General features: G+C 43.5%; 4 protein-coding genes across 10 annotated transcripts; 2 read left to right on the forward strand and 2 right to left on the reverse strand.

The window, feature by feature from the left end:
• The first annotated feature begins 2,646 nt into the window (after positions 1 to 2,646).
• LOC112893756 (glutamate receptor 3.1-like) lies at positions 2,647 to 8,121 on the forward strand. 5 transcript variants are annotated; one of them, XM_025961252.1, is made up of 8 exons: positions 2,647 to 2,777; positions 4,080 to 4,424; positions 4,532 to 5,880; positions 5,971 to 6,248; positions 6,634 to 6,665; positions 6,753 to 7,159; positions 7,430 to 7,535; positions 7,710 to 8,121. In XM_025961252.1, exons 2-8 carry the CDS (start codon positions 4,160 to 4,162, stop codon positions 7,901 to 7,903), a joined length of 2,631 nt encoding a protein of 876 aa, XP_025817037.1. In that variant the 5' UTR covers positions 2,647 to 2,777; positions 4,080 to 4,159; the 3' UTR covers positions 7,904 to 8,121. The 5 variants fall into 5 exon arrangements, with proteins under 5 accessions (XP_025817037.1, XP_025817014.1, XP_025817021.1 ...); XM_025961236.1 differs by adding an exon at positions 2,854 to 2,936 and having other exon boundaries at positions 2,651 to 2,777; positions 7,430 to 7,903; XM_025961229.1 differs by having other exon boundaries at positions 7,430 to 7,903.
• A 421-nt stretch (positions 8,122 to 8,542) lies between these two features.
• On the forward strand, positions 8,543 to 9,962 carry LOC112879063 (peptidyl-prolyl cis-trans isomerase FKBP18, chloroplastic). 2 transcript variants are annotated; one of them, XM_025943389.1, is made up of 6 exons: positions 8,543 to 8,848; positions 9,009 to 9,082; positions 9,169 to 9,255; positions 9,354 to 9,503; positions 9,613 to 9,672; positions 9,760 to 9,962. In XM_025943389.1, the coding sequence occupies exons 1-6, from the start codon at positions 8,608 to 8,610 to the stop codon at positions 9,820 to 9,822; spliced, it is 675 nt and encodes a 224-aa protein (XP_025799174.1). In that variant the 5' UTR covers positions 8,543 to 8,607; the 3' UTR covers positions 9,823 to 9,962. The 2 variants fall into 2 exon arrangements, with proteins under 2 accessions (XP_025799174.1, XP_025799175.1); XM_025943390.1 differs by having other exon boundaries at positions 8,544 to 8,848; positions 9,012 to 9,082.
• A 79-nt stretch (positions 9,963 to 10,041) lies between these two features.
• On the reverse strand, positions 10,042 to 14,069 carry LOC112879062 (UTP--glucose-1-phosphate uridylyltransferase-like). The gene is made up of 21 exons (XM_025943388.1): positions 13,935 to 14,069; positions 13,759 to 13,806; positions 13,532 to 13,623; positions 13,342 to 13,432; positions 13,115 to 13,175; positions 12,943 to 13,020; positions 12,821 to 12,871; positions 12,645 to 12,718; positions 12,475 to 12,547; positions 12,327 to 12,384; positions 12,188 to 12,234; positions 12,044 to 12,109; positions 11,870 to 11,902; positions 11,712 to 11,764; positions 11,567 to 11,642; positions 11,403 to 11,459; positions 11,239 to 11,322; positions 11,061 to 11,159; positions 10,858 to 10,962; positions 10,565 to 10,636; positions 10,042 to 10,245 (listed from the first exon to the last, which is right to left on the reverse strand). The coding sequence occupies exons 1-21, from the start codon at positions 13,991 to 13,993 to the stop codon at positions 10,219 to 10,221; spliced, it is 1,404 nt and encodes a 467-aa protein (XP_025799173.1). The 5' UTR covers positions 13,994 to 14,069; the 3' UTR covers positions 10,042 to 10,218.
• A 585-nt stretch (positions 14,070 to 14,654) lies between these two features.
• Positions 14,655 to 18,075, reverse strand: LOC112894158 (autophagy protein 5). Of its 2 annotated transcripts, none has more exons than XM_025961819.1 (8): positions 17,743 to 18,075; positions 16,801 to 16,925; positions 16,604 to 16,670; positions 16,059 to 16,148; positions 15,889 to 15,976; positions 15,628 to 15,771; positions 15,296 to 15,427; positions 14,655 to 15,190 (listed from the first exon to the last, which is right to left on the reverse strand). In XM_025961819.1, the coding sequence occupies exons 1-8, from the start codon at positions 17,875 to 17,877 to the stop codon at positions 14,868 to 14,870; spliced, it is 1,104 nt and encodes a 367-aa protein (XP_025817604.1). In that variant the 5' UTR covers positions 17,878 to 18,075; the 3' UTR covers positions 14,655 to 14,867. The 2 variants fall into 2 exon arrangements, 1 of the variants encoding a protein (XP_025817604.1); XR_003228973.1 differs by having other exon boundaries at positions 15,019 to 15,190; positions 15,296 to 15,423.
• Between the last annotated feature and the right edge of the window lie 104 nt (positions 18,076 to 18,179).

Here is an 18,179-nt window from a genome sequence, read left to right on the forward strand (position 1 = left end):
CGGTGAAAGGACTCGAGAATTGTTTCCAAATTGAGTCAAAATGAACAAAATTTGGGCTTTTTGGTCTGAGCTGCCTTTTACTTTACTTTGGTGATTTAAAGCTGGAGAGGAGATATCCTCGTTCTATGCTACTGCACGAGTATGACGGATGTGTAAGAAAGGAACTGCAGAGACTGGAATCCGGTACGAGCTGCATCGAAGTCACGGCCCAGAAAAGATGCGGCCATATGCCTTGCGTGGTGTTTTTGACTACGGCTTCTTCCATTTCACCGGCCACCGGGTGTCGCCTTCTCCTGCACTCGTTACCTGTTGTGGCAAACGCTACTGCTTTTCTTTCAAGAACAGGCAAAACAGTTGGCTTATTCGTTTCACAAACTCAAATTGCATTATCATATGAGCTGAGGCCATCCGATCCGCTGCCGATTACACTTTGATTTCTTTGCCCACTAAAATGTCTTTATTCTCTCTTCACGCCACGCAGAACTTTCGGGCAGCATCTCGCATGCATGTGACATGTCAGCGTACGTCGTATTTGGTCTTCTCCTGTTCCGAAAGGGGAAGAAAAACAAGGGCATATTCTCTTATTTGGACAGCTCAAAGATCGCTAGGGAGTTTGTTCACTGAACTTTATTCTTCATGGAAATGCCTTTCCAAATAATGGAATACGAACAAAGCAGTTTATTGCCCAAGCAACGCAAGATCGATCAGCAAGATGCAAAAGCGCCTGCTGTCTTGTTCCCAAAAATAAGGTCAAGCTGCCTGCTGCTTGTACACAGCTGTATATGACCCAAATGTTAGCAACAATTCACACAGATAGCTAGGCTGGCTAGAGATGCCGGTTGCTCCCTGCGTCCTAAATTATCGGTTGTTTTGGCTCCTGTGGATTTATAGTTTTTGCTATGCATCTACACATATATTATGTCCAGATGCATAGCAAAGCCTATAAATTTAGAAAAATCAAAGCGACTAATAACATAATACAGACCAAGAAAAGATAGCATGGGACTCCGAGAGTATGCTTAGCATGTAGATAGAGTGAGGCAGAAATGTAAATAACATGCTTAATTGCTGTTGACTGATCAGCAAGAGAGAGACGGGCGTGCATTCTTGCTTGATGCAGACTGCTCATCAACTCGTGTTGCACGTTATGTTCGTCCTACGTAGTTGGTGTTGGTCTCCTGCGAATCCTTGTCGACCCACGCACGCATGGCCTCCTGCTTTGCACATGTAGTAGCTACCTTGCGTCAACATATTCATGCAATTTGGCACCTGTCCTTTTCATACTCGACCGATATGCTAACATACTGCACTACAAAGTTAATTACAGGCTAATGATGCATATTAACATGGCTTCTTTTTTTTTTGGACTTGAATCACTTGCTACAATGATACAATCAAGGTTTAGTTAAGATGGATTTAGTAGCTTGTGCAAGTAATGAAAATGATCGCTGGCTGTCACCTTCATCATCTCCTAGCATTTGTCTCGTCTTGTCACACCCTTTGCCTGCCGCTGAAACAGAGATCACATCTGCTAGTACGGAGTAGTACATTACTTTTCCAAAGAAAAAAACTGGTACAGTGTTTGATACTCCTCGAATACAGCAATTGACTAATGACTAGATCAACTCAAATACTTCAAGAAGTGGCCTATTACTTGCTGATTATCTAGACCTATGTGTGTTCACTCACATCTTAGTTTGCAAGTTGCTTTCCTTCAAGAAAAAAAAAAGTTTGCAAGTACTATTAATATGCTTGATGAACAGCAGGGTCAGGGGAATCTACCTTACCATCTTGACATGACCGAAGAATAAACGAAAAGGAGTATAAATCTTGTGCTAAAGAAGAAAATCTCTATTCCTTTCCTTGCCCAATCACACACTCCAAGTCGAAGCCTCATCGAGGTTGCATGGAGGGGGAGGAGCATCCGGGTTACTTGTGCCAGTCTCAGCCGAGCTGCTGCTGGGGGTCTAGGAGGAGTAGGAGGCTGTTTGGACTGCCGCCTAACCTGTCACAGTGTGCCTAACTTGTGGCGCTCAAAACGGCCGCCACACTTGCGGCGGAGAAAGTGTGGCGCACCGTGGCGGATTAGGCGGCACTCCAAACAGCCCCTAGATGGCCTCCACACCATGTGGAGATGCAACAGAGCTAGCGCGTCGGTGGGGCCGGGGGCGCCATGGGCCATCCACCACTGAGGACGTGGCACGTGCACGCACGGCCGGCCCTGGTCAGCGTCGCTGGTGCACAACGTGGGTCACGCCATCACAGGGGCTGCTGTGACTGTGAGCATGTGAACTGTCAATGGTAAAGGTCAAATATAGTTTGGGCAATTTCTCACTAAAGCCAAATTAGCAGCCTCTGGTAAATTAAAGCACCCTGTTAAAAAGGTACTACTGCTAGTCAAACCAAACCTAATCAGCAAATGCAAAGCGACAGGTGCTCCTTCAACCGATGGGACCCCACAGCAATGATACGGGCTCACAGACGACGTGGCACGCCGTGTCCACCCTGGTTTCACCACCTACATCTACCCACGGGTCATCTGCTCCAGTGGGCCCCACCTGCCATCTCCATCTCCATCTCGCTCCCCTGTCTGCCCCCCTCGCCTTCCTATAAACAGCCCGGCTCCAAAATAAAATGACCCTGAGAAAATGAGCTCCAGGGGAGGCCAGCGCCGCCTGGTCTTGGGTCCCTGAGGAGGAGACGAGGAGTCAAGCAGCGGCCTGACCCGGAGACGACGACCAAGATTTCCTCTTCCGGGGGAGCAACGCGGCCAACCCGTGAGTCCCCTTGCAATTCTACCTCCTCATGCTGTTTCCGCGTCAGAACCAACCGACATCCAGTTCTTTCCTGTAGCGGAGCAAATCCCCGTGTCCCCAACCACCAATGGCTGCCATTTCCGCTCACTCCTTGGGTTCCCAGCGGTGATTCAGATCAAAGTTGTGTTCTTTGGCTGGTTCCTGCAGTTCCTCTGTTCATCTTTGTTGCTCCCAGTAACTTTTATTTTAAAAAAAATTGGAAGCTGCTCCCTGTAATTCTAGTAACTCCTGACAACATTAGCACCTGGCGTTTTGGGGGCTGGGGTTTTGATTGTAGTTGGAGCAATGAATTCGCTACAAAGCTTCACTTAGGTTCATCCTGTTGACCATCACTTGATAAACAAGCACAAATTGCATGAGTAGCTGAAGAAGCTCGTGGCTACTTCGTTCGGTTGCTTGATAATTGAGGCTTTGCTGCACTTTTGCAGGAAGCACCCTTGATAGTTGCGTTGGAACGTACTACTAAGGAATGTACCTCGTGGCAAGCGTGCCTAGCAATACCAAAATTTTTTGTTTGACTTAAAAAAAAACTAGTATGGGGCGTGTGTTTGTTTCTTGTTGTCTGATTGTTCCACACAAGGAATAGCATAGACACCTTGATTGGTTGGTTCTTATGCCTTGCACAGTGCCAAGGTACGAAGGTCTAGCATTTGTTCTTTTCGTTCATAGCAAAAGGGTGTGCAAATTGGAACAGGTGGAGTGAGTGGGACAGCCACACGATTATCTATCACTATTAACTAATGGACCACATTGCATCTGGTTTCTGTGATAGGGCCGTATGAGCAAAGTTAGCTCTGGATGATGCTTGTCGGAAGAATCTAAGGCCCACTTTAAGCTTCCTTTAGTTGAATGTTTCACCAATGTTGGGATTTCATTTTGTGGTTTCTCTTCTTTCTAGAAATAGGATAAATATATATCATGAATGGAGCCTCCCAGAACACTTCGTACCATACTATAATGAGTTTTGTCATTCATCATATATTTACTGCAATTGTCAGTAATTTTTTTGATAAAAGGAAGCTTTTATTGATATCAAAATGATAATCAGTTCATTTTATAAGTTCAAAATGATAAGTTGCTTTCCTTGTATTCTTCAATCCATCTGTTCATTTTATTCCTATATTTGCTTCCGTCATGTCTACATTTGTTGACATCCTTTCTTATAATTTTTCTCTCAATTTGTAATATCTATATGTTGATTCTCTTGCAGATTTCTATAAGTTCATCCTAATAACAGTGTCTCCATCTTTTCTTTTTTGACAGGATTCCCACTTTCCAAACTCATTGATAATTTACCAACATCTGCATAAGTTGATAGCAGCCTTTGAACAATTTGAGCCAAAATGAAGATATTGTTTCTCATGTTGTTCCTTGTCTCCCTGTTCCTCTTCCCCAATGTGATCCACAAGAGCTTAGCTGCAAGGCCTTCAGTTGTGAGTATTGGTTCCATTCTTCGGTTTAACTCCACCACTGGAGGTGTTTCAGTGGTTGCCATCCATGCAGCCTTGGAGGATATAAACTCTGATCCTACAGTTCTAAATGGAACAATGTTACAAGTTGACATGAGGGATACAAATTGCGACGACGGTTTCCTTGGAATGGTTGAAGGTAGACCATCTTTAATACCACTACCATTTGTTTTTCACTCTTTAATAGTGCGTGCTTGTATTCTTGAGTTATGGTTACGGTCACGGTCATGAGAATTCCTTTTTCAGCTTTGCAGTTCATGGAGACTGATGCTATTGCAATCATTGGGCCACAATGCTCTACTATTGCTCATATCATTTCGTATGTCGCAAATGAGCTCCAGGTTCCTTTGATGTCCTTTGCATCTGATGCAACTCTATCATCAATTCAATTCCCATTCTTTGTACGGACTATGCCCAGTGATCTCTACGAAATGGCAGCTGTGGCTGCAGTTGTTGATTACTACCAATGGAAGATAGTGACTGCCATATACGTTGATGATGATTATGGTCGAAATGGCATTGCTGCTTTGGATGATGAACTTACTGCTAGGCGCTGCAAAATTTCCTACAAGGTTGGGTTTCCCTCAAATGCGAAAAGAAGTGAGCTTCTAAATTTGTTGGTTACCGTTAGTAATATGGAGTCTCGTGTTATTATCCTCCATACTGGTGCGGAACCTGGACTCAAGCTTCTCTCACTTGCGAACGGACTGAACATGATGGGCAATGGCTATGTATGGATTGCAACTGATTGGCTTTCTTCTTATATTGATGCTAATTCATCAGTCCCTGCTGAAACTATAAATGGCATGCAAGGTGTTCTGACTGTACGTCCACACATCCCTAAGTCAAAGATGAAGAGTAATTTGATGTCCAAATGGAGCAGCTTAAGCAAGAAATACAACCACAGTGATCTTCGCCTGAGTGCTTATGGATTTTATGTTTATGATAGTGTGTGGGCAGTAGCTCGGGCCCTGGACGCCTTCTTTAATGATGGTGGAAGGATTTCCTTTAAAAATGACTCAAGGTTGCGTGATGAAACTGGGGGAAGTCTTCACCTTGAAGCCATGAGTGTTTTTGACATGGGAAACAAATTACTGGGTAAGATTAGACAGGTGAACTTCACTGGGGCGTCTGGCCAAGTGCAATTTAATGCTCAGGGTGAACTCATTCATCCTGCCTATGACATCATAAGCATAATTGGAAATGGCGTGCGGACCATTGGTTTTTGGTCAAACTATACAAGATTGCTGTCGACCGTCCTTCCAGAAGACCTATATTTGAAGCCTCCTAATACTTCTCTTGCCAATCAACATCTCTATGATGTCATTTGGCCTGGAGAGACTGCACAGAAGCCTCGAGGTTGGGTCTTTCCTTCCAATGCCAAGGAGTTGATAATCGGCGTCCCCAACAGATTTAGCTTTAAAGAGTTTGTCACCCTAGATAATGGTACTGGGAAAATGACAGGCTATTGCATCGATGTCTTCACTCAAGCATTGTCTTTGCTTCCTTATCCAGTTACATACAGATTTGAAGCTTTTGGCAGTGGTACTGAAAATCCTCATTACGATCAACTCGTACAGAAGATTGTGGACAATGTAAGTATGAACATGCAACTTCTTTGGTGTTTTTCTTTCCTCCTGCACATTTCATCATGTGATAATGATCAGAGTTACCTTATCCTGCAGGAGTTTGATGCAGCAGTAGGGGACATTGCAATTACAATGAGCAGAACTCAAACTCTTGATTTCACCCAGCCCTTTATTGAGTCAGGCCTGGTTATCTTGGCTCCGGTCAAAAAGCATATAACGAATTCCTGGGCATTCTTGCAGCCATTTACATTGGGGATGTGGTGTGTTGTAGGGTTGTCTTTTCTTGTTGTTGGTGTGGTTATTTGGGTTCTTGAGCATCGAATCAATGATGAATTCCGTGGCTCACCACGGCAACAACTAATAACAATTGTTTGGTAAGGAGCTGAACTGCACCTTTTTGCATTCACTATATGTACCATTGTACCTGTTCATTTCACTTACTACAAATATTAAGATTCTACTGTTCCCGTGCAACATATTGCACATTTTTAGCAGCCTCAAACTGTCTTTTTTCAACATTGGCGACTTGTTCAAATGGAATATCTAGCAATTAACAAGGAACTTAAATCTTGTAATTTTAGATTGGTCAAAGAAAAGATGTCTGCATTTGAATAATCTATTTCACGTGATATTATGATGTATCGTCCTCTATTTGTAAGTTTTGTCTGTCAAAGTACTTCTCGACGTGTATTGTGCTTCTCTGATGGCTTGATTCTTTCCTATGAAATGAGTGCTTATGATCTGTTTTATTCTCTGCAGGTTCAGCTTTTCGACTCTATTTTTTGCACATAGTGAGTAAACTAGCCTTCCCTGTTCTATCTTTCAGTGCAACCGACCTTCTGTTCTGACATGTCACCTCCATCTTTATTTGTTACCAGGAGAAAACACTATGAGCACCTTAGGACGTGGTGTTCTGATCATATGGCTATTTGTTGTTTTGATCATTCAATCCAGCTATACCGCAAGTCTTACTTCCATCCTAACGGTGCAACAACTCGATACTTCTATAAGAGGACTTGATGACCTGAAAAATAGTGATTATCCTATTGGTTTCCAAGTTGGTTCTTTTGCAGAAGAATACATGGTCAAGGAACTCAACATCTCACGGTCAAGGCTAAAAGCTCTCGGTTCTCCTGAAGAGTATGCTGAAAACCTCAAGCTAGGCCCTAAGAAAGGAGGTGTTATGGCCATTGTCGATGAGCGCCCCTATGTTGAGCTGTTTTTGTCAACTAACTGTAAGATTGCTGTAGCTGGCTCAGATTTCACCAGTAGAGGATGGGGCTTTGTAAGTACATTGAACTTTACGTTCTCTTGAAACATATTCTATTCTAGGAGTATAAACAGAAACAAATTTGATAATTCCTTACAAGATTATCTACAGTAACCTTGCGGTATTAACTACAAGAGTTCCAACTACTGTTCACGTAGCTGATGGCCACACACTCTAAGATTATGGAGCCTTTCTTGCACTTGTTAGCAGCAGAAGTCAAATATCTAAAGTGTAGAGCACTTCATTTCATTCATTCAAACTGAACATCTTAACTCACTCTTTCAGGCATTTCCAAGGGATTCCCCTCTGCAAGTAGACCTGTCCACCGCAATCCTAACACTGTCGGAGAATGGGGAACTGCAGCGAATCCACGACAAGTGGCTCAAGACAGGTGAATGCTTAGCTGACAACACCCAGTTTGTGGACTCGAACCAGCTCCGCCTTGAGAGCTTCTTGGGCCTGTTTCTCATTTGTGGTGCAGCATGTGTCCTCGCACTGCTCATTTACTTCGGCATCATGCTACGCCGGTACCTGAAACATGAACCGCCCGAATCTATCTCCGCAGAGCCAGGGTCATCGAAATCGAAGCGCAGCCTCAAAAGATTCTTCTCGTTCGTCGATGACCGGGAGCCACCAAAGCAAAAGCGGTCCTTGCGCCTCTCAGGGAGTTCGATGCCAACAACGCCTACCAGTAATGTTGACATAGAAAGGCCGGTGAGGCCAATCAGAAATGGAGGTGTTGTTAATATAGAGAGCTAGTGCCTGCGCATACTTTTGGACCTGAGATACATCATCTTTGGGCCAATCTACACGTTCTTATATAGGAAATTAGAGCCAAAGGCTGCGTAGAGAATTGTATCTGTTGGTTTTAGCACCCTAGCGATGAAAAATCATCTGAGTTTGGTCACAGCAAAATTGTATAGAGACAACCCTTCTTGATGATAGTATTATGAATGGAATACATGCTTGTTTCAATTCTTTTGTTCTTCCAGATTTTTCTTATCATGCTTTGTAACGTATCTTCTGGCCACCCTTGAATTGATTTTTGCAAGGAAAGTCCACTGTTTATGCTTCAAATCAAAACAGATTGCAAATGTTTGAAGTTCAGAAAAAAAAATGTCTGCATACAATTCAAGTTTTCACTCAGAAATGGACAGTGACACGTGGACACTGTAACTTTGAAGCTATATAATAGTAGGACCTAGAAAATGAAGAAATAAAAATATAAAAATTAATGGAATATGAAAAGGAAACTAATATAAATGATGGGAATGTTGGTTTCAAAATAAACAAACAAGTGGGGGAATGGGATATTCCTGATACCCATCCACCAGGAGCTGCCTGTATGGATATGATGATGATGAAGTGGCAGTTGGCGCGCCATTTCGGCCCCTCGCATCACCCCCCCACCACACACCCCCCCTCCCCTCCCCTCCCCTCCCCTCTTCGACTTCCACTCCCCCATGGCTTCCTCAGGCCTGCCTTCTAGAACGTTCCACCGCCGCCGGCTCCCCTCGTCCGCTCCCTCTCATCCTTCGGGGGAGACTTGCGTCCCGTTCTGCCTCCCCGGCGCCGTCTCCCGGCGACGGGCTGCCGTGCAGCTCCTCTCCGCCGGTTTCTTGACCGCCGTCTCGCCGCCGCCGCCTTCGCTCGCCGCGAGGAGGGGACGCATTGTAGTGCCGCCGGAGGACTATGTCACTGCACGTACGTTGGTGTGCCTGCTTCCTTGCGCTGTTGGTTTAATTTCTTGGTCTCTGCATCTGTGCTGCATATGTTTGCAAAGCTATAGCCTTGCTGAGCTAAATTGACTAATCGAACTCCACTTTGCGTTCTCCGAGCAATCTGATCTGATAGCTTTTGGTAGCAGCTGATGGACTGAAGTACTATGATCTTGTTGAAGGGAAGGGTCCAACTGCTGAAAAGGGCTCAAGTGTGCAGGTAAAACTTGTCACTTCTGCTGTTCTGCACACTTGCAGCCTCATCCTTATTAACTGAAACTTATGGCTATCGTCTCCACTCCGAAGGTTCATTTTGACTGCATATACCGTGGCATCACCGCTGTGTCAAGCCGTGAGTCCAAGCTCCTAGCAGGAAACCGAAGTATCGCGCAGGTGATGTGGCAAACTGCTCCTCATCTTTGTGTGCTCGCAACGGTTACTACTCTAGGGCAAGTAAGAATTAAGATGTTTTGTGTGTCTTCTTCTAGTAGCCTTATGAGTTCATTGTTGGGTCACTGCCTGGGAAAGAACGAAAGCGGGACTTTGCAGACAATGCCAATGGGCTATACTCCGCGCAAGCAGCACCAAAGCCTCCAGCCGCCATGTACACGATAACTGAGGGGATGAAAGTAGGGGGAAAGGTATGCAGAAGGACAAGTAGCACAAGTGAAGTTTAAGAGTTCAGTCTTTCACCTCTACTATTTTTACTGACTCTATTTCTGTTATGCCTAAATGTTGTTGGTCATGCAGAGGAGAGTAATTGTCCCTCCGGAGCTAGGATATGGGAAAAGGGGGATGAGTGAGATACCGGTAAAGTTTTCTCAATTATCAGAATCCTAGCTTGATTAGCACATTCATATACTGAAGTGACCTGTTTGATTCCATGCTTTGTTACAGCCTGATGCTCCTTTTGAACTGGATATAGAGCTATTGGAAGTGGTCTCTCCTGCAGAAAAATGACCATTTTGTTTGCAGTCGATGGGGAGAATTTTAATGTACTTATGAACTGTGTGAATTTCAGAGGAATGGATTAAATAATTTACTGACATCTCAAGTCCATGCTGATCAGATATGCAATTGTAATAACCTATGATTAGATTTATGCTGATATTGTAGTTGCTGGGACAAGATTTTTTTTTACCAGTCCCCCCAAAAAAAGAATTGGACAAGAAGCAGAACTAAAGTATGTAAAACATTTCCCTCAAAAAAAGTATGTAAAATACACGTGATTGTTTATATTGAAGCAAAATTGGGTAGTGAATATTCTCTGCGGTGTCATGGAGCCTCTTCAAATCTACAGGAAAAAGGTGAAAGGCAATCTGCCACTTGGTGAATGAAGCTTGTTTGCTGGCTCATTTAAAGGTCCTCGGGGCCATTGATATCCTGAAATAAAAAAGTACCCTATTGTTAAAAACATCAACTGTGCTATCAGCTAGTTTTTCGTCAAGATATTATAACATTACATTTCAAGTTTTTTGTTACTTTTTTCTATTCAGAAGTGAAATGCTAACATATCATCTGGGAATTCTAACTAGCATAAGCTTGCAACAGTTCTAGCATTGTTCTATTTCCCCTTCAAAATTATCCCGAAGGTAATATAAATGCTGGTAAATATTAAACAGAGCAAAACTGAGGTATCTGTTTGCTTTAAAACTGCAAAATTCTTGAGACATCAACAATAGTGCCTGTTGAGAAAATATACCTTGTTCTCAAGCACAGCTCCATCTGGGATTTCTAGCTTGACACCAGGTTTTGCTGTGATGGTCACTTTCCCCTAAAAATTACAGAGAAGTGTCATTACCCGAAGGCTAAACTGTAAGGTATACATCTTCATAAACGAGTCATAGCAAGAACATGGGAAGGGGTTCTGCACATTGTCCACATAAAGTTTATGCACAAGTATAAAATGTAGCATGATACATATAGTCTTTGAATAAATACATGACACTAGTGCCAACGAAGGAAGATGTTCTGCAACTTAATAGGAAGATGTACCTTCAGCACAATGCCAGAGCCAAACCAAACATCACCAGAAACCTTTAAGCTCTCAAGCTCAACAATGCTAGGAATTGACTTGAAGCGACCAAGGAAACACCCAACCTGTCATTATGTGAAGAAAGAAAACCATCTTATTTGCGTTTGGACCTTACAACTTAATGTTAGAACCTCTTGTGTGAGGAATTATTCTAGAGCTTAACCTTCTTGAACTCAGGACCCAGCTCAATTGATGGATTTGATGGATTTGTTCTCGCTGAATTGCGTGTGACGAAGCCATCAACCAAGGTGTATAGATCAGACTACAAGCCAAAAAAAAAATCAATTAGATTTTCAGGGACAGCATCAGCTGCATAATTTTATTCAGCAGATTATACAAACCTGTACTAGCTGCAAATCTGATGTTGCCTTGACTGGTAGGAACCGGGACCTTGGAACGTTGATACCGATTGCGTGGTCAAAAAACTGGTCCAATAAAATGTTGTTTGTTACCTTTAGTTGTAAGATAAAAATGTGGCGATGCATATATGGTATTTTGGCAGTACCCTGATTGCTGCACCAGCTGCTGTTTCCAGCTGAAGAACTTTCACTCCATCCACTTCCTGAAATTACATGTTGTCCATTGTGATTATATTTAATATTCTTCACAAATCATATTGGACACCAGTTATAAAGTTCATGAAGTGACCCTCATAACATGAATTTTTACCTTTGGATTCGGGATGATCTCCATCTTGAGTGCTTCAGCTTCAACAAGGCGTTTGATAGCCTTCAAGTTCACCCATCTGCCAAAAACAGTAATAATATTAGGAAATTTTCTTTCAAAAATTAAAATTAGAACTACGGCCACTTACAGATTGTTCGTGTTGAATATCTTGAATTTCTCAATTGATTTGAATTCATTCACCTATGTTCAGAAGTTTTTGGAAATAATATCAGAAAAGGCGCTACAATTACATCATTTCTGTGGCACTTAATTATTTCGAATGTGCTATGCTATCTTATAACTTACATACGCATCAGGAACTTGTGCAATCTCCAGAAGCTGCAAACATAAAGAATATTATTTTTATTAAAAAAGTAATCAGATGTCAATGAAAAACATCTATTTATGCATAAAGTATTTGCAATCTAGAACATCATATGAGGACGAAATTGTTGATCTGGTAGCACAGGACAAGCTTACCTGAACCCTTCCTTCGTATGAGATCAGTGTGCCACCTTTTACATCAGCCAAAGTTTTCGGGGTGACCTGAAATGAGGTTGTAGAACTTCCTTACCAGCCAGCTCCAAGTAATCAATCTTCATCAGATATCAAGAAATTACATACCTCCATACAGTATTCATTCTGTTTGTGGATCAAATGGTTCAATATCTCTTTTAAACAGTTAAGTACATTACAAAGTAGCTCCTTTTTACCAGAAAACTTGTAAAGTTAATAATAATGATGCTAATTTACATAAGGATACTCATGTCAACAATAGCACCCAAGTTATCCGAGTTTGCAATGAACACATACTCTTTTCCCTGCAGCAGGGTAAACAAGAAAAGGAATGTTAATGCGAAAACTTTGGATGAACAATGCGAGCTGAGGATACATCTCAGATTAACGCAGACCTGTGAGAGTAGTAAATCTAGCTTTCCACTGTTCATCAGTGATGGGAAGATATCACCATGGCCAGGAGGGTACCTGAATTTTTTTTTTATATAATGCAAACGTGTTCAGTATTGGTACTTGTGTTCATGGCATGAATGTCCTGATTCGACTATATATGGAGATGCCTTACCAGCCATCCTTGTCGGTCTTCCCCTTGGAAGGCCATGGCAAAAACTCGTCAGCTACCACACGAGGGTATTGGCTCTGTAATGATAAGAATTGTTTTATCGTCAGCTTAGCATATTTTTGGAGTTGGTAAACTAGGATAACAACAAGTTTCCACCAACAAAATTTTCCCTAAGGTACCTGGTTGAATGTGTGGATCTCAATGCTTGAACTTGCATATTTCTCAACAATCTGTAGGACAAGCATACTTGTTAGCTTTTGGTCTCCGATATGAAGAGGAAGAACTTGTGACGAAAATTTACCTTCAAGGTGTCCTCATGGGTGTTGAAGGAGTTCATCAGAAGCAGTGGCACATTGCTGCCGTACTTCTTGTTGAGTGACTGAAAAAGAAATGACATCACTGAGTGTCAAACATGCAAGATCACATGGTGAAGTCTGTCGGAACGCTGCATGAATCATGATGTTTTAACCCACCTCGATCTGGATAACAATCAGGTCGAGGAAAGTAAATCCGTTGCGTACTTCGATGACCGACCTGCAATGTTAATTTCAGACAACGTGTTGGAGAGAATTTCATAAAAGATTTCTGCTGAACAGGACAAGTTAAGATGCCACTGCTCCAATCAGCGTTTCAGATAATGAAAATGCTTCTACAATTTTGTGTTCCTGAGATGAACGGACAGGTCTGCCATGCAACTTACTTGGGCCCGGTGCATCCCATGGTCGTTCCCAGGCCGCCGTTGAGCTTCAGCACGGCCAGCTTGTCGAGCAGCTTCTTGGTCGCCTCGATGTCTGCATTTGCGCAGACAGATCAGTGATCAGTCTCGGCACTCGAATTTCCATGGATCATGACTACGCTGAAGAAGGACAAGGTTTCAGGTGATGAGGCACCTTCAGGCGGGGACTCCAGCGTGTCGTACGGCACCACCACCTCGTCGGTGGGCGTGTGGATCTTGGCCCACTCGATGAGCTCCTCATCGCCGCTGTAATTCAATTTGCCGGCACGATCCAGCGCAGACGCGGTCAGATCGATGCCGAAACTGGCCTCCATTTCTCATTCGAGCAATTCTAGATCATGACGATGAGCTGATGCATGGTGCTAATACACTGTCACTTACCTGAGGTAGCGGGCGACGAGGCTGAGGAAGCCGGACTTCTCATTCTCGCTGCAGACAAAGAAACCAAGCGGTAGCAGTGAAACAAGTTAGGAGGAGGCAGCAATGGCGGGGAAGAAAGGATCAAATCTCATCAGCCATGACTGATCTGCTGAAAGTGAAAGCGTACGGGAGGTTACCTGATCTGCGCGAGGCCGCCGACGGCTTCCTTCAGCTTGGCAAGCTTCTCGTCCGCCATTGCAAGATGCGCCTGACCGGAGAGATGGATCTGGGGAGGGAGAGAACAGGGGCTAGGTAAACGGGGGGATCGGCAGGAGGACGTGCCGGTTGTTATAAGGCAGAGCGATAGATGGCGGGAGGATGAAGATGAACCAACCAAAAAGAGGGGCAGAACGACCACGTCGCTGCGCCGCCCATTTTGTTAATTCCATTTTTATTCCTCGAAGTGTCCTTTCCTACCCCTAAGAAAAGACGATGAGCTGGAATTTTTTTTTCGAAACACAGTACAGATGCCACTAAGCTGGAATTTATCTTGGTTTAGTTTTTTTACAGCTTGTTTAATCTGCGGATCAGTGTTGAGATGGCATCCAGTATTCATCCATCATCTTGACATGTGAGTCGACCATGAGAATCACATGATGCTTTGCATGTTTCAAACTGATGGGATATAAGCCGATTCGACAACAATTGAACAAGAGTAAAAAAAAATGCTTTACTTTTACCAAAAAATTTTAGCACGTGGTTGTGTCAAACATGAGAATCGGACGTGGTCAAGATTAACAGAAATCATAATAATATTACGCATACCAAACAAATCCTTTTTATGTTGTAAAAAGTAAGAGGACGTCCTGATGTACTGCATATTACTTTACTGTTCCTAGTAAAAATTCCAAACCAAGAAAAAAAACACTCCAGGCCAGTTTGTCGCCTGAAAAATGAACACTCCATCCAATTCCATCCTTGCATCATCGTGCATCAACACTAGAATGGTTACGATTTCAGCGTCTGTACAAAGAATAACAGTGTAACGCCTGACCAGAGAACAAAGCCAACAACTTCTGGAACACGCTCCTACGTGCAGTATCTAACATTTTTCATCTACTCTTTTCGAGCTATTGTTTTCTGGTACTGACGTATACACAGATATGGAGGTAGAATTCAGGGTTCTTCAAGTTGTTGGCGACCCAGAGGAATGGGATGTCCATGTCCAGTTCGATGCCCTGTACCCTTACTAGCTTCACTTTAGCTTTCTTGGTGATTTCCGCCTCTCGCAGACTTGCCGAAGCTGGTTCTGCCTCCAGAGAACTTCTTGAAGGGTCCGTGGTATCTGAATTGCCAGCAGCTGAGTCCACTTCCTCTGCATTTTGGGTGTCTGAGCTGAAGAACTCAGGAAGCAATGTTTGTAAAGCATGCCCCAGGGTAATGTAGCTTCTGCCTGCGCCGTACAGTGAATGAACTACATGTTAAGGAAAACAACTACTCTAGCTGTAAAATAAAACACCGTGGAATGTAGCATGCAGTTCACTGTAGTGCTCCATACCTTCAACCTTTCGAATCTCGAATGGTCGATTTATGTAGGACACACTTTCCCAGTCACGAACAGGCATGGCATCTTCTATGTCCTCAAGGTCTTCTTGAACACCGCGCACATATAATCGAACAGGGACCCTGCCTAACCATAGATAATTGATCAGAGCCAGCAGGGTATATGGGGGCATATCTTAATATGGCATCTCTTAATTGCCATGTAACTTGAACTGTAAGTTGAGGCTATGAAAATTTCATAAGCATGGATTATCGTATCAATTCCTGATCAGTATGGGAATTTTCAATCACGAATTACAGTAGAAAGTCCAGAGCAAAAGAGTATACATGGTTTGCCAAATCCAGGAGATTCTGGCTCATCAGAACTTTGTTGATGTTGACGCTCTGTGGAGGCTGTTCGTACTAAGCCATCCTCCTCAAATGGTCCAAGCTTAAGTCTGGTGGAGATATTCTTATACCCACCAAAGTTACCTAATAACAAATAACACAATAGCGGTGAAAATGTAGCAACAAAGGCATTCTGAGCATTTGACCAGCCAGAGATACATCTGACAAATTGAAATGTTGTTGTTTCCGCCTGGAGAGTACCTTTCCTTACAGATTCCCAAAGAGCAACTTGATCAGCCTGGGACATGTTCATCACACTCTTACTGTTCCCAGTAATGATGAAGGTGGCCTGCAAAAGGAAAGGGAGAGAATTACAATCGATTGCTTTGGATGGGAAGAAAGTCACAATAATTTTGGTTCTCAAAACAAACCTCTTTCAGAGAATTCATGTAGCTCCACTTCACAATATCCTCACCCTCACATGGTGACAAAATTTCTGATGGGTATCCCCTAAAATGGACCTGCATTTTGATACATAAGTTTAGTGGGTACAAGAACAAGAGGAAAGGCCACACAGGAGCAGAAACAGCAAACTAATGCAAAAGAGTTTTCGTGACTTCAGACTCCAACTGAAAATTGTCGCATATTTATAAAAAATCTAAGTCTGAATTAATCATATTACCCCAATTGGTAAAGCATAAACACCTGACCCAATGCTGCTCCTTTTAACTAGACTACAGTATACTAATAAATTACTAAGTGAGCACCAAACACCCTTTCAATCGCTGATGCCTGCTACAAAACACTTGATACAAAGTGTTGCAGTAAAAAAAAAAATTTCATTATTTCATATCGATCTAATTGGTTTATAAGATCCACCTTTGCAATAATATATCAACAAACCATAAATGACAGAACATTCAGGTAAATAAAAGTAAAGCCAATGACAAAAGTAGAAGTGAAAAATCAGCCTTACTATTAGATTCCATGGCCTTTCTGGATCTGTGCATAGAAGGTCGAAAAGAACTCCAATTGGTACATACCTAAGAGTGCCAAAAAAAGGCAGTCAGCAATTTGAAGAGTGTTGAACAATAGCATGTGCTTTCAACTTTAATTATTTATCTTATGGGCAAATGACCATCACAAATATATCGAGAAGGTAGCATATGTTACCATTTTAATGGCAGCCCTTTATATTCAAACCAAACAGTGTCAACACCAGGTGGGAGAGCATTGCTGAAATGAGCCTTGATAACAGGTATCAAAAGTGGCAAATACCCAATTCTTGGCCCCAAAGTCTGTTCAATCGAAAAGAAGTTACATAAATGAAACTGATAAGGTAATGAGGCACTAAAAAGGTATGCAAAAACTTTGCATACTACTTAACATGAGGAGCAACTGCATAACGGGAAAGATGTCGTTTCCTAGAAACAAAAAGTGAATAGTACCTTGCATTTTGTTGCATTCGAGGATAGGAAGGGGTAAATTATGGTGAACATGCTAAAATAGATATTAATGCCAGACGCAATGAATTCTCTTGTGTTCTAACAGCAATGCAGTACACCTTGTATACTGCACTTGTCACTGGCCACTGCATAAAACTTTGCAGAGAGGGGTAGTACTAAATTCAACTCCTTGCACAAGTGGAATGAGTTTGAGTCACGAGCCATGACGACACACTGACATTTAACTGAGCATATTACCCTATCCATACCCTGTTAAGCAAAGGCGGATGTGAAGTTGTGTTTGGCTTGCATTCTGCAGTTCTGGGTCAGAAGGTGAAGACTTTACCAGGGCTAAAGGCCACTGGAATCTTGTACTGGGTCGATACATTGGCAAATCCTACAGCAGTATCTGAATTACAATCTGATACCTACAAGCCATACAGTACTGCCCTAGGAATTCAGCAGTTGTGATCCTCACAGCCAAGCCAAGCATTCGAGAATCGAGTCGGCGACCAGTAGTTCCTAGAAACAAAGCGCCTCAATTTGGACGACGGCGCCAGTTCGGTTGACGTTCTTAGGACCAACAGCGGAACCCGAAGCGACTAGAGGACAGCAGCAGCACCCGGTACCTTCCGAGGGCGGCGAGCGAGGGAGGGGGGGTATGGTATACCAGGAAGGGCGGCGGCGGCGGGAGCGCGGTGACGTCGGCGTCGTGGAGGTGGACCTGGAGCGGCACGGCGCCGCCCCAGACCCGCCGCGCCGCCTCCTCCGACCACGCCGCGGCCTCCTCGTGCGCGGCAGCCATTGCCGCCGCCGGCGGGCAGATCTCGCTGGGCGGGCCGGTCCCCCGGGCTCGCCGGCCTAATCCGCTTCGCCTCGCCGGTGTCGCGTGGCGCGCACGGGAGGGAGACGGCGGAGGAGGAGAGGAAGCAAGCCCAGCACGAGCACGCAGAGGGTTGAGTTGGAGTTGGGGTTCGTTCGGTGGAGAAGGGCGAGGTGGGGGTGTCCTTTTCCGGAACGGAACACGCCACCACGCTAACGATTCTGTTTCTAATGAAATTCTTCCAAAATTTTTGCGATTCAAATCTCCATGTGCAGTGTTTCTAC

The sequence above is a fragment of the Panicum hallii genome, chromosome 1 (genome assembly GCF_002211085.1).
Source record: "Panicum hallii strain FIL2 chromosome 1, PHallii_v3.1, whole genome shotgun sequence".
NCBI classification, from domain to species: Eukaryota; Viridiplantae; Streptophyta; class Magnoliopsida; order Poales; family Poaceae; genus Panicum; species Panicum hallii.